General features: G+C 45.6%; 1 protein-coding gene across 2 annotated transcripts in view; it reads right to left on the bottom strand.

The window, feature by feature from the left end:
• Nucleotides 1-11,967: 11,967 nt before the first annotated feature.
• AREL1 (apoptosis resistant E3 ubiquitin protein ligase 1) overlaps nt 11,968-14,602 on the bottom strand; it is a 49,669-nt gene continuing 47,034 nt past the window's right edge. For both annotated transcript variants that reach the window (XM_011949562.1, XM_011949563.1), the window contains one exon: nt 11,968-14,564. In XM_011949562.1, the coding sequence (XP_011804952.1) occupies nt 14,462-14,564 (103 nt within the window). In that variant the 3' untranslated portion in view covers nt 11,968-14,461. The remainder of the gene's footprint in view (nt 14,565-14,602) is intronic.

Below are 14,602 nucleotides of genomic sequence, written 5' to 3'. Positions count from 1 at the left end.
CCGGGAGGTTTCGTCCCTGAGCCCCCACAGGCAGCCCCTGACCAGTGACTCTGTGTGGAGATAGAAATATCTCCTCCATCTCCAGAGCTCCTGCAGACTGAGCCACTTACCCTTCATAGCCTTTTGCTTGACATTATATCCTTGCTTGGCCTCCTCTTTCCAGCCCCCTTCCCCTACTCCTGGGAAGATTTGGGAACAAATCACCACTTTTACACAAATCCTTGTTTGCCGGGTCTGCGTTTGGGGAAAACATCTTAAGACACTGAGAAATGCTAAACATTAGGAGGTGTCCCCTAAGCTGTGTGACCCTGTCTTCCCGCAGAGCTGCCCTCGGGCCAAGGCAAGTTCCTCCCAAGTTTCTAAGGAATTAGTCACAACAAGATAGCCTTCTAACTCAGGAAATGTGTGCTCCTTGTATTTGAACACGGCAAAGGCCAGCACCATGGGAACCCTGGATGGCTCCTGGCATGTAGTTCTCGGCTCTCAACTCAGGAAACTGTCTGAGCTGCTGCCTTCGGGACTGTGTCCTCCCTCCAGGAACCTGCACAGGGAGGCCAAAATAAGGGCATAAAATTCATATTTCATTATTGTTATCCTTCTCTATTCCTGGAAACCCCAGTGGTCATTCTGAAGCTGATTCTTTAGCGTCTCTCTTCCCATGAAATGGTGGAGTGGTGAGGCAGACACACAGGCAGCCAACAGGGAACATCCAAGATGCAGGTCTGGATTATTTGTCTAGACTTTATGATGTTTGTGGTATTTGCCAGCTTTTTAAGTTTTAAGATTTGTTGTGATTTTTTTTTTTCTTATTTCAAATAAAATTTTCCTTCATACCTAATTTTGTATTCTTTTTTTTTTTTAAGGGATCCCAAAATTATGTAAGCTTTAGGCAACAGAAGACCTCAGTAGGCTTTGAGCATCCGAGGACTGAGAGACTTTTTCACAGACTAGCTTCTGGCTCCATACTTTTTTTTTTTTTTTTTTTTTGAGACAGGGTCTCACTCTGTCGCCCAGGCTGGAGTATAGTGGCACAAGCACGGCTCACTGCAGCCTTGACCTCCCAAGCTCAGGTGATCCTCCCACCTCAGCCTCATAAGTAGCTGGGATTACAGGTGCCTGCCACCACACCTGTCTAAGTTTTGTATTTTTAGCAAAGACAGGGTTTCACCATGTTGCCCAGGCTGGTCTCGAACTCCTGGGCTCCAGAGATCTGCCCACCTCAGCCTCCCAAAGTGCTGGGATTGCAGGCATGAGCCACCACGCCCCACCTGGCTCCATATATTTCAACTCTTGTTTTTCCTCTCCTGTCTTCATACTTCTGGTCCCGATGTGACAGCTGCTGATCCTGCACCTGCCACTGTGTCAGGTGAATCAGCACAGTGTGTGGTGGAATTCTTTCTGCACGCCATTTATAATCAGGACAGCCAGCAATAAATTTATTACATGACATAGACATATTACAGACAACCCGACGGAGTGTTTTCCCAACATAACCAAATGAATATATTACAGAAGGCCCAACTGAATATATGCCCAACTCAAATTCCTTTAGTCATACTCTCAAATGCCACAGCCACCTCACCACAGCCTGACACGAAGGGAGGTATGACAGAGAAGAAATCAGGGTGGAGACTGACTACAGTTAAATTTTTTTGGGAGGAGACAGGGTCTTGCTATGTTGCCCAGGCTGGAGTATGGTAGCTATTCACAGGTGTGATGATAGTGCACTACTGCCTCAAACTCCTGGGTTCAATTGATCTACCTGCCTCAGCCTCCCAAGTGCTGAGACTACAGGTGCATACCATCACAACTACCTATAGTTATTATTATTTTTTACCTTAGCAAATACTATGACTTTGCAAAAGAAATATGACCTTTGAAGGAACTCATGTAGGTGAAGGACCCCCAGTGTAAGCCTCATTAGCTTCTCAGGAAACTGGCCTCTTGTAGCTGGACTTGCTGTGAGACTTGGCAGACAATATTTTAAGGTCTGTAAATTTTAGCCAAATCCTGGGTGTGTGTGTAAGGGAGGAGGGTGGCTCAGAATTGTTCTGGGCTCTTCATTTCCTCGGTGCCCCTCAACCCTGAATCCATGTCAGGAAGACCCTGGCAAGACTGAGGAGGGAGAGCAAATGGTAACCGTGGCCATAACTGACAGTGAGTTTGGCCCCTGAGGTTGGACTTACTAGCAGGAGACATCAGTATTTCGAAAGCCCAATTGCTCCTCTTCTTTTGCATTTTCCTTTAGTTTAGCCCTTTTTTTAAACCAAAGTTTCTTCTGAAAAAAATTCTTGTTTTGTCTTTGCTGAATAGAAGAGCAAAGGAATTTAGCTATACCCAGGTCAGGCCAAGGTCAGTATCAGTGGACGTGGGAGAGGCAGTGTCAGAATTGAGAGGATGTTTTGTGATTTACAAAACACTATTCACATCCATTGTCTCATTTGAGCTTTACGTGCCCTCTGTGGGATACGCTTTTGTACATTGTTAGAATCACTATTTCCCAGTTAAGAGCGACTAAGCAGTTTATGCAGAGTATACACCTAGACAGTGGCAAGTCAGAAATTTGAACCCAGATCTTCCAAGTTCAAATCCACAACATAACCAAAGACAACTGTGGATAGTGGTTTGCTATTGCTAACTACGAATCTTTTTTTACACTTAATGTGTGTCAGACACAGTACTGGCACTTTTCATGAGTTCTCTTATTTAATCCTCACATCCTCTGGCATGAGCCAGGTTTGAAGGATGGGGAGGTAGCAGAGAGGAAGGATGGGATGGACCTCATTCCTTGCCGAGTATACAGAACAAGTAAAGGAACAAAGGCAGGCACAAGCTGAGATGGTTCAGACCACGTTCACCGAGAACTGGTGGTGCTTTACAGCTGCTGTCCTTGGGCCTCTGGCCCAGTCAGGTAAGCCTCCTAGAACCTTTCATCTTAGTAAAAATGGGCTGTGCCCACAGAAAGTAGCCTCTGGCTCAGCCCTGGAAGCAACAGCTGGAAAAGGCCTGTGGCCTGTCACTATCCACATGGTTGCTTCTCTGCAAGACAGGGGCCCGCCATGGTGAGCTGGTCTGTCCAACCAGCTTCCAGGTTACCAGTCAAATGATGGGCTCTGTCTCAGCACTCAGCTTTGAAGTTTGATGGGGCTCCTGGTAGCCCACAGGTCTTGGCCAGATCTTACCCTTTAGAAAGTGTCTTCTTCCACTTCCCATCAGGGGCCTGGAGCCTGGCCAACTCCCTGAGGCATCTCCCCCAGCTTATTTGGATTGAGGGATGGAGAGTGCCTGGAGAGGGAGGTGGAAAATGACCCCGTATCCTGATTGGGCAACAGAAACCTCAGGAGGCACCAGGAGGTAGGACTGGACAAAAAAGTGCTGGCCAGACTGGCTCCCTGGGGTCCCAGAAGTCACAGACCCACACAATGTCTCCCTGGGTTGGAGGATGAACAGAACACTAGCAACTCTCTTACCAGTGTTCTCTGGACTTGTCTGTGCAGACCCTAACACCACCTCCTTTGAGCTTGTGTGAGAAAACGTGTCAGAGCCAATTTGACACCTACACTTATCCACTGGACATGTAATCCTGGGCGACTTACTTCTCTGTGCTTTGGTTTCCTTATCTGTAAAATGGGAATAGTGATTGTCTTTAGCTTATAGAATGATGTGAATATTAAATGAATTAACACAAAGTGCTTAGAACAGGGCCTGGCACAGAGTAAGCATGCATTAGATGTTGGCTGCTATTATTATTATTATTACAAGAGTTCTGAGATTACTCCCTTAGGCCCCAGTATTTTCCTCTGGGGTGTTTTCTGTCACTTAAAATGGATTGAGATTTTAGGGCAAACACTGGAGAGGCTTCTCAATTCCTCCTAGTGGGCCTGCTGAGGGTGCCGTGGCTAACTGTGGGAACCGCCTTGCTGCTCCTCTCCTGGCCCCCTCCAGTTCCAGGCTGCTTTTGCTGCTCTGACTCACTGGTCTGTTCAGAGGATCCACAGCTGCTAGCTGGAGAAGCGGTGTTAATACCTCATTAGCACCTCAGGCTGCTCCTTGTGGGCACTAATCACTTCGGCTTGCTCCCTCTGGAGTGACTCTGTGCTGCCTTTGAAAAGCAGGCCATGTGATGGCCCAGAGACTTCTCCAGCTGGTCCCAATTCCCTCCCTCAGATTATTACTTTTATCCAGGAAGTGAAACAACTTACTGTTTACATTTTGTACACACACACACACACACACAAATATAAAATTTTTTAATAGGTCAAATCCTTACTCCTTCATCAGGACCTGAAACCAAACCTGTAAGCAGCTTCTTCCAGAGCCTTCCTCTTCTTCCCCAGTCCACACCTGCAGACCTGCCCCTCACCCATGCCACCTGTGGTTTATACAGGACTGAGACAAGAAGGCAAGGGCCCGAATTGGAAGCAGATGTTTGGGACGATGAGTAAGGTTGGGGTGGAGACAATAGGAAGGATGTAGACCCTGCTAGAGCTGCTTGTTGCTCTGACCTACTGCCAAGGCTCAGAAAAATAGAGTGACTGTTCCTGGTTAAATACCCAGCTGTTACTCGTGCCAAACTTCCCTGGGCCTCAATCCTCAGAGTCTCTGGCTCTGCTTCCAAAGTTCTCCACATCCTTGTGCCAACCACTATCTTGGCCCCTTCTTCCCACCATGCCAAGCCCCCAAGACCAGGCGTACCCCCAAAAGTCAGGACTGGAGTTTTACTTACCCTGCCCTGCAAAGCTAACCCACAATGCCATTTTTTTGAAGCCTAAACTCAAGATATGGTCTGACAAAACAGGTTTTGCTGATTCTGGGTGTGAGAGTCTACTGGAAGACATGGCTTGGATGCCAAGACGACAGAGTTTTCAAGGGTTAGCGGGATAATGGGTCAGAATTGTTAAACCAGATCACTGTGGAGTATGCAGATGGGTGGCTGTCAAATGCACCCACTTTGGAACATCTCCAGAGCTGCACACAAGCCTGCCAGGACCCAACAGCATGTTTGTCTACCCTGACTGTGACATAAAATGCTAGACCTACAGAACACCCAAGTTTAATTCCACTGATTAATTAATTCCATTGTGATTTTTCAAGGAGACACAAGTTGGCATCATCATGAACAAGGTTTCAGAGAAATCCCATAGGAAAGAGAGCCTAAAGAACTGGTTTTCTAAAGGCAATGGCCTGACCCAACCCCTATCCAGCTGTGATCCCAGTCAGAAGCTTAGGAGATCAACTTTAAGATCTGCCCAATCCCCAGGGAGGAATAGATGTCAGCTGCTGTATATGACAGAGAGATAACCAGGGACTCTAGTTTCCTGGTTTAATATTAAGGGAAATTCCACTGAAGCTCAGTGTTTCCACCCATAGTGGTCACAACCAACCAACTTCATGGCTGTTCATAAAACTGATTTGCCTTTTCATGCCTCTAAGTTTATTGGAAATGGTATTCCCTTGACTTTCCTCTGCCATACTGATTATAACCATAGCACAAACCCTTTGATTGCCATTAGTGTTGGAGATACCTCCCACTCCCCATCCACTCAAGATTCTAATTTCATTCACTGAGCTGCAGGCTACTGGCCAGTTCCCCATTGCCAAAGTCAACACTTCAAGTCTGCTTTGTCTGGGAGAGCAGATTAAAGGAAGAGTGAGCCCTTAGATCACCAAGTCCCCTTTCTCAGCCTGTCCCAGGACCTGCCCAGGTGACGGCCTATTTATGGCACAATAATAGGTCTCTTGGGTCTCTTGGTTTGGAATCTTATCTTTACAAGGGTTCTTTCTTCTCTGAAAATCAACAGGGAGAGTAACTTCCCTCTCTTTCTGTGGGAAGCTAGACTAATTTCACTTGTAGCAACAGCAACTCTGTACTAGAGAAAGTCTCCAAATATATAAAAAGAAATGCTCCCCACCAAGTAAACAGGAGAAACTATTGAAGGGGGGGAGGGGTGGCAGTGGTGATGGGTTTGGATGCCCAAGCTTCATGAGAAGGAAACTCTAAGGAAAATAGATTGTTTATTTCTGTCTCCCAAAATTGTAAGCTGCTCAGAGGCCAGGATCACATTCTATCTTGTGTGTCCCTAGCTCCCCACATAGTGCCTGATACATAGGAAATGTCTGCTGAAATGCGGAACCGCACAGAACTCAAGAAAAAAAAAGGGAGGCTACAAACCCAGGGATGGAACAGAAATACCCGACTGGGGAGAGGAGGAGGTTAGGAAATGAAATGACAGCTTAGAGCAGGATTGGATGTAGGAGACCAAGCACAAAACGATGACCCACACATAATCTTCCTCTTGCACAATAACACAACATTTTGTTTTCAACATAACATAAAAGCCATCAAAGGCTCTCTAGCTGGCTTGCAAATACTCTGATATCCCTGACTCTGCTAATGGGCAAAGAGAGGAATGTCTTGGCAACTCCTTCAAGTGGGAGTTCTGAGGAGAGAAGGAACATTGTTGGTCTGTAGAAGACGGGAAGATTCAGAAAAATTCCTTTATGTGCAAATCCATAATGCAGGTGAAGTGGGGGGCTGCAGAAAGAGCGACTTCACTCAAGAGAGGTACAGAAACCCCTCACCCTGGAGAAGATACTATGCTTATAGTTTCAAGAGAATAATTTCATAGTATCTTCACAGTCTTGTTTAGGGTGTGTGTAATCTCCCTTTAACTCTGGCATTCTTGAAAATGTTTGCTTCCTCAGTGAGATACCCACCAGGAATTTGGCCTTTGCCAAATGGTGCTATTTCATATAAGCAGAGTTTAGAGACAAAAGATTTATTCAAATAAGTCTTTTTCTGCAGACTTAATTACCAGAGATAAACATCAGGGTATTGTGTAACATATCTGACTTCATTCTTTCATTTGATACCTATTGATTTTCCACCAAAGCAGGGATATTAAAATTTCAGGGCCTTTTTCCTCAGTTACATCCTCAAGGGTGTCTTGTATTCTTTATATAGAATTCACTTAAACTTGGAAGTCACTTCGCTCATTAGTTGGTAGTCTAAGGAACTTTCTACATGCAAAAGATTCTAAAGCCATTATTAATAGCTGTATCTCTTAAAATCTCTCTATTCTGCATGAGTAGGACCTTTTCCCATGAATCCCAAATCCCCAAGTGATAGGTAAGCCAAGGTATAAAGTGTTAATCTGTCACACACAGCATCACCAAGTGAACGAGGCAGAGTCAGCGAGCACAGTGGCCCAGTGCCTGGGCTGTTTCTTAGTCTAAACTAATCTGCTAGAGACAAACCAGAAATATGGAGTTTGGGCTTTGACACAAAACAGACCCATGTTCAAATACAGCTCTACCACTTGCCAGCTAAGGAACCTTGGCAATTACTTATCCTCTGTGTGCCTCAACTGTGTCTTGTGTAAAACAGAAAAACAAGACATACCTTGCAGGGTTGTTGTGAATGAGACAATAAATACTAGAGCTCCTAGCATATGGGAAGAGCTAAAAAAAAAACGGTAGCTATTATCATGATTGAGTAATCAGGTGAATTAAAGGAAGTCAAGGTTCCTACCACATGATATAGGCTTGAGATACAGCTCCCTCAAATACCTCTTCCATCCTTACAGGATCATGCAAAGGAGGAAGAAGTCTCTTCTGACTTGGGGTCTTCTTCATGAATGTTTGGGCTAGGTGTCTTCAGTACTCATTCTCTCTGGCCCGCCTGGACATGGCAAGGTGAAAAACAGAGTCACCACCCCCTGGGAATTTCCACACCAGTCATCTTCTCTAGCACTCTCAACTGCCCCCAGACCCATACAGCCTCCTGCTACAGAGATTACCAGGGCCCTAAGTCATAGTCAGTATGGTAACATATATACTATACATAGGAAAAATTTTTTCCCCAAGAACTCCACATTATTAGTCAATTTTCTTAATTGGTTAATAGCATCATTTTGCAGGTCAGGCAACTGATACTGAAAGAAGGCTGTCTTGCCCAAAGTTGGACCATGGGAGTTAAAAATATGAACATCTGGCTGAGCCCAGCGGCTCATGCTTATAATCCCAGCACTTTGGGAGGCTGATGTAGGCGGAATACCTGAGGTCAGGAGTTCAAGACCAGCCTAGTCAACATGGTGAAACCCTGTCTCTACTAAAAATACAAAAATTAGCCAGACATGGTGGCACACACCTGTTACTCGGGAGGCTGAGGCAGGAGAATAGCTTGAACCCGGGAGGTGAAGGTTGCAGTGAGCTGAGATCATGCCACTGCACTCCAGCCTAGGTGACAAAGTGAGACTCTGTCTCGAAAAAAAAAAAAAAAGAAAAAAATCAAGCCCATCAGTTCATGGTTTTCTATCCTTTGAGGGTCCCATGTTGCACACTTGATGCAAACGTGTCCAGGGGTATCTTCTTTGAGAGAACACCCAGTGACACGAGATGCCTATCCTGCAAGGAGCGCTGGAGGCCCAGGGCCCCTAGAGTCAGAAACATAGGATACAAGTAAATCCCTGTCAACAGCATGGTCGCCTGGTAGAGGACATAATGAGGTTTACAAAGAAGCCTCCTCTCCATCCTGGCTAACACGGTGAAACCCCGTCTCTACTAAAAACTACAAAAAACTGGCCGGGCGAGGTGGTGGCACCTGTAGTCCCAGCTACCCGGGAGGCTGAGCCGGGAGGCAGAGCTTGCAGTGAGCTGAGATCCGGCCACAGCACTCCAGCCTGGGTGACAGAGCGAGACCCTGTCTCAAAAAAAAAAAAAAAAAAAAGAAGCCTTCTCTCCTACCTCCTTATGTAGTCCAAGGCTGACTTCTTCCTAGAGTCATACCTAAAAGACAACTCCTAAAACCTCACTTGGAAATTTGCCTCATTTGCAGATGAACCTGGTCTCAGGCATTCACAGCCATCACAGACTACAAAAGCCACGGTGGCCTGCTTATTATTGGGTATTCCAGGGAAATAGCAACACAGGCCTCATCTGGATAAACTATCCATCATCTCCCTGAAGGGAGGCTACAAGGGCAACTAGATGGGGAGTCCCACTCTGTTCTTGCAAGGTGACTGGATGCTATGATTCTGTGCTGGTGTGTCTGATCCCTGTCCCTAGAGGTACCAACATTGTCACTATCCCATGTTTAAGAAGCTGCTACTGCTGGCTAGTATTGACAAGCCAGGACAATATCGATAGCCTGAACAACTTTGCTAAAGCCACCTCCGATACCATATCGAAAAACCTACAGGTATCATTCCTTGACTTCTGGAAAGAGACTGTGTTCTCCACATCTCCTTCCAGGAATTAACTGCCCATCTTGTAGAGACCACACCTGAATTCACTCCAGAGAACCAGGTCCCTGCTGTGGCTATCACAAAAATCTCCTTATATAAGCAAAATTAAAGCAAATTGAATCCAGGAGGGGAAAAAAACGGGTATTTATAACAAGGTATATCTGAACTCTAGGCAGCATCACTCTACTGGATACAAACCAAGGTCAACATGACCTGCAGATCTCTAAATCCATCTTCTAATACTCCAAATAAAAGCTAAAAAACAAAAACACAAAAAACTAAGCTCACCAATAACTTTAGGATAGCTTTCTGTTAGGTGGTGTGCAGTCAGTATTCTGAGTCAGAAATACTGGCCTATTCCACAATTTTTGAGACATGTTAGTGCTGAGCCATTTTTAATACTACTACACATATATGATACTCAACAATTTCCTGCTGCCCAGCCTACAAAACCTGTTGAGGGTATAAAAGCAAAGAAGTATCCAATTTGGAGTATCTAGAGGAAAAATCTTTACAGAAATAAGAGACCTTATAGTCTTAGAATAATTAATCAGATTCAGCATCAGGAATCCAGACTAGATTCTCACAGGGCAATGATGGTCTCAGAAGACTTTTCAAACCAATTATGAGGTCTAGAAATTACCATGGAGAAACGGATCTTGGTTAGCTTCTTTTCATGACACACGTGGGCTCTTTTTGCCCCTCCCTCCCCCACCCTTTTTTTTTGAGATGGAGTCTCGCTCTGTCGCCCAGGCTGGAGTGCAGTGGCACGATCTTGGCTCACGGCAAGTTCCGCCTCCCAGGTTCACGCCATTCTCCTGCCTCAGCCTCTCGAGTAGCTGGGACTACAGGCGCCCGTCACCACGACCAACTAAGTTTTTGGATTTTTAGTAGAGATGGGGTTTCGCCGTGTGTTAGCCAGGATGGTCTCGATCTCCTGACCTTGTGATCCACCCACCTCAGCCTCCCAAAGTGCTGGTATTACAGGCGTGAGCCACCACACCTGGCCGCCCCTATCCACTATTAACGTGAGGACAGGCTGTTTGAAAAGGGGCCTGGTGAAATAATGATCATAAGTCAGGACAGTAGTTACCTTTAGTGGGGTGGGATGAGAGTGTGCTCTGCAGCGCTGCAATGTTTTATTTCTTGACCTGGATGGTGGCCATTTGTGCATTTCCTATAATTACTCATAACTTACACATGTTAATACCTTTTTTTATACATATTGCATCTTAAAATAAAAGAAAAAAGGAATTTTAGTATCCTGTAATACTTTTACTATTTCACATTATCTGGAACTGGTTTACTATGCTCGAAGGTCTATGTGAAGCCAGAGTAGAGGGAAGGAGCCCTTAGGGTTCAAGCCACTTGCTGGAGAACCTTGCTGTGGTCCTGAGAGAAGTGGGGCTGGAGAGAGGTTTCAAAGCTCTATCTACAACGGCTCAGAGGCAACAGTGTACAAGAAGCTGAAGCTAGTATTTATGGAGTCATAAGAATGACTTGATGGGCTAAAATCACTCAATGGTCAATGTTCACAGTGACCTATTCAAAGCCACAACAGCAAGTGTATAAGATTCAGGACTGTACATAATCTTAAAATACACAGTTAGAAGGACCGAATTTTAAGACTTTTTTTTTTTTTTTTTAAGAGATAGTGTCTTAGCCAGGCACGGTGGCTTATGCTAATCCCAGCACTTTGGAGGTGGGTGGATCACTTGAGCTCAGGAGTTCAAGACCAGCCTGGGAAACATACCAAAACCCCATCTTTTCAAAAAAAAGAGAAAGAGAGACAGTGTCTCGCTCTGTCACCCAGGTTAGAGCACAGTGGCACAGGCATAGCTGACCACAGCCTCGAACTCCTGGGCTCAAGTGACTCTCCTGCCTTGCAGCCTGGGATTATACGTGTGAGCCACTGTGCCTGGCCCTTTAAGACACCTCATATCACTCAGGAGCTTGGTGAGGTAAGAGGAGAATGCACTGTTTGGGGTCGGGGCAAGAATCTGTTTTGTTTTTAAATTCAAAAGGGAATTTTTTTTTTAAATTTTCCAGATTGGGAACCAATATACAAGACATCATAATTACTTTCCCAAGAAAGTCAGGGTCCTTAATACTTTTCCTTCTAGGCCCAAATCAGAGGTCTGTTTTTTTTACTTCTCTTCCAAGCTTACCTTTGTAAGCTGAAAAGAATCAGTAAGATTTGCCACCAACAAACTTCTTAGGAACAGTATCTTTGTTTGCCACTCCCAAACCCCTCATGGGTTAGGGAGATGCTGGGAGACAAATGTGTGCTTAAATATGAAAATCAAAAGGCTATTTATCAAAGTGTTAACAGTGATTGCCTCTGGATAGCAACTTACCTCTTTCCCTTGTTCTTTTTCTTATTTCCAAATTTTCTATATTGAATTTCTAGGTAGTAAAACAACAATGAATTAATGTTTAAAGACTGATTTAACTGGTTCCTTCTTCAGAAGCTGAGCATAAACACTTGTCCTCGTCTCCCCATGGCTGAGACAGTGGCCCTGCCTGGCACCATGGACAGCAATCAGGGAATGGTGAAAGGGCAAGAGTGGGGCAGGCCTGGGCTTCAGGTGTACACTCTACCCCGAGCCGACTACTTCAGGAGGAATTACTGGGGAAATGCAAAATCATTTCCAAATCTTTTCCTTCCCCACCTTCCAGTCAAGCCATGAATCTCCATTTAAAGCAGCCACTCACTCCTTAGTTCTTTTAAACATTTATTTATTTACTGTACAAAATATTTACATCGTCAGCTGCAACTGCCTGGCCCTTTCACCTGGCCTGAGCAATCTGCAGCGGGGCTTGGTCTCTGCCAGTTTTCCAGAAACATGCTGACACTCTCCTAGGTATTCACTCATGTCTGGTCTCCTTCAAAGACGCTAAAAGGCCAGAAGGGTAGCTGGCCCCCCAAGTACCTGGGTCACAAGGACATAAATAAAATAACTGTCCAAAATAAGAAACACTAATAGAAAATTGCCCAAGAAATAACACACTCTCATCTCTTTGACATATTGTACCTTTTCCCCACACTGGCTAGTATGAAAGCAGGATTAGAAAAAAACAAAAAACAAAACAAAACAAAAAAAACGGTAAAAGAAAAGGCCCATGAGAGCAAAGATACTTTTGAACAGAGTTAGGCCAGAGAGAGTAAACTGGAAGAATAGAAAACCACAACAGTACCAAAGGGTTTTGTTTAACAAAGACTGGTGCCTAAGGACCACCACAGGGATGCAGCTGCCCTGGTTGGGTTGCAATGGTGCCTAAGATGCTCTGAAAAAGTGCTATGACTAGAGCTTAAAATGACAGATCTAGCCAAGACAATCAACTCAGTCTCCAGGATCAGTCTCTGGAAGGCTGCCGGAGGGGAGAATTCAGAAAAGCGACTGCCAAAAACAGCAGAACCAGTCCACGTGCCCCTAGCTGGAAACCCCTTTCTGGGCCCAAGGGGCAGCATCATGTTTCCCAGGGTGATGATAAACCTTCCTGTACATATCCCATGGGAAAACATTTGGGCAAGCAGCAGCACCTTGTCCTGGTCCCTGAGGAGAGCAGTGACCATGTGGCATGGAGGATCCTGGGGTACAGAGACCCTGATGCTGGATCCCGGACGCCAAGGATGAGTGAGGTCAGCACCCATGTGCCAAGAAAGGACAAATGATGACTGCGAAAGAGTGAGGTCAGGCAGGAACTGTAGCAGCTCAGGAGGGCTTGTTCCTCATGATCCCTGGGAACAGGAGGGCTCAGACATGCTTCCAGGAGGCCAAGGCATTGCCAAAGTCCTGCCTTGTCTCAGGACACTGTGTACTTGCTGGTTTTGGCAATAAGGATGGCTTGTAATATTCTCAGAGTTGACTGCCCCATTGGGAATGGTAGCTTGCAGCAAAGCCTTCTTAAAAACACAAATTTGGGAAGTCAATGAGATTTTGAATCTTGAAATTGTTCTCAATCAAACAGTAATGAAAAAGGATGTTGTCATCTTCCAAGAGACAGCAGCAGGTACTCTTCAATCATCATTCAACAGTGAACCTAATAAGCTTCCTTCCTCCTTAGTTCTCCTTCCTGGTAACTGATGGAGCAAAGGGGACTATAGGGGCTGGCAGGTGTTTACTGTGTAACATATCACCTCCATGTTCGTCCCTAGTGTCCTGACCCCAAGGACCTGTGATAAGCATGTAAACCCCTAGTCCCTGGTCCTTTGTCTTAGTGCTGCCAGAGAACACCAAGCAGACAGAGAATCAGGGATTGCTGGCATACTATTCTTACTGTTCTAATCTTTTGCCACAAAATTTTCTTCAGTAGAACGCTAAAGAATCCCCAGCTTTTAGCAGACTACATAATGGGGAAGTCAGTGGCCCAAGCTGGCCATACTTCAGTGCCAATAACCAACTCAGGGAAAAGCATCAGTAGTCTCCAAGCCAGCCACACGCCTAGGCATGCCCCACTCTGGAGGCTACAGCTCAGCTATCCTTCATATTCTTCAGTCTATCTGCTTTTCTCACTGGCTACAATTCAAGAAAAAGCTTGGAGAGTTCTTCTTTGTGGATTAATAATCGTTTCCAGAAATGCCCGAAGGGAAAGTGCTTTTTCCAGTTCTGACACCACAAAAAAAGATTCTTTTTATCAGTCCTCATTAGAGGCAGTCCAGTGCCATGGCCTATGCCTACCATTGTGCAGAGGGACTGCTCCTATGGGCCACCTCCTATCTGTCCCTCTCTCCTGGCTCCTGATGAGAAGAGGCAATCACCCCACCCATGAGAAGGACCCAAGTACCAATCTGGTCAAGTAGTGAGGGCCAAAGAGGGTGTCTCCAAGGAGTATCAGCAGAGGGAGTTTTGGAGCAGTGTGGATTTAAGGGTCTCCACACTAGTTTCCCAACAGGGCAGAGCCCCATGTGCCACCTCCCTCAGCTACTGAGATCTTCAAAGGACCAAATAAATGACAGCAGCATGGTCCTCTTCTCATGACAGAATGAAGAACTCAGCTTACATACCATGCCAAAGTGGCCTGTGGTAGATATGGGCAGGGAGCAGGTGAGGTAAAGACAAGGCTTGTAGGTGACACAATCCTCCAGACACAGGGGAGCATGCGGCATCTTCTGGCTGATGGTTATGTGTGTTAGGATCAGTGGTTATGATGTCTGTAACTTGCGCCCAGAAGCTCCAGAGAGCATGGGAGCCAAGTGGATGACAGGAGAGTGGTCAGAGCATGCCAAAGCCCTCGCAACCCTCGCTGATGGCCAGCTGCAGCATCCTGTGCACCTCTTCATAGGAGTCATATGTAGGGAGGCACAGCTGGTTAAAACTGGAAGGGCAAGGGAGAAGTGATTAACTCATACCACC

The sequence above is a fragment of the Colobus angolensis genome, unplaced genomic scaffold, assembly GCF_000951035.1.
Source record: "Colobus angolensis palliatus isolate OR3802 unplaced genomic scaffold, Cang.pa_1.0 Scaffold3, whole genome shotgun sequence".
NCBI classification, from domain to species: Eukaryota; Metazoa; Chordata; class Mammalia; order Primates; family Cercopithecidae; genus Colobus; species Colobus angolensis.
The sequence above is the reverse complement of the archived record's forward strand: the minus strand, read 5'-3'. Positions and strand labels throughout refer to the sequence as shown.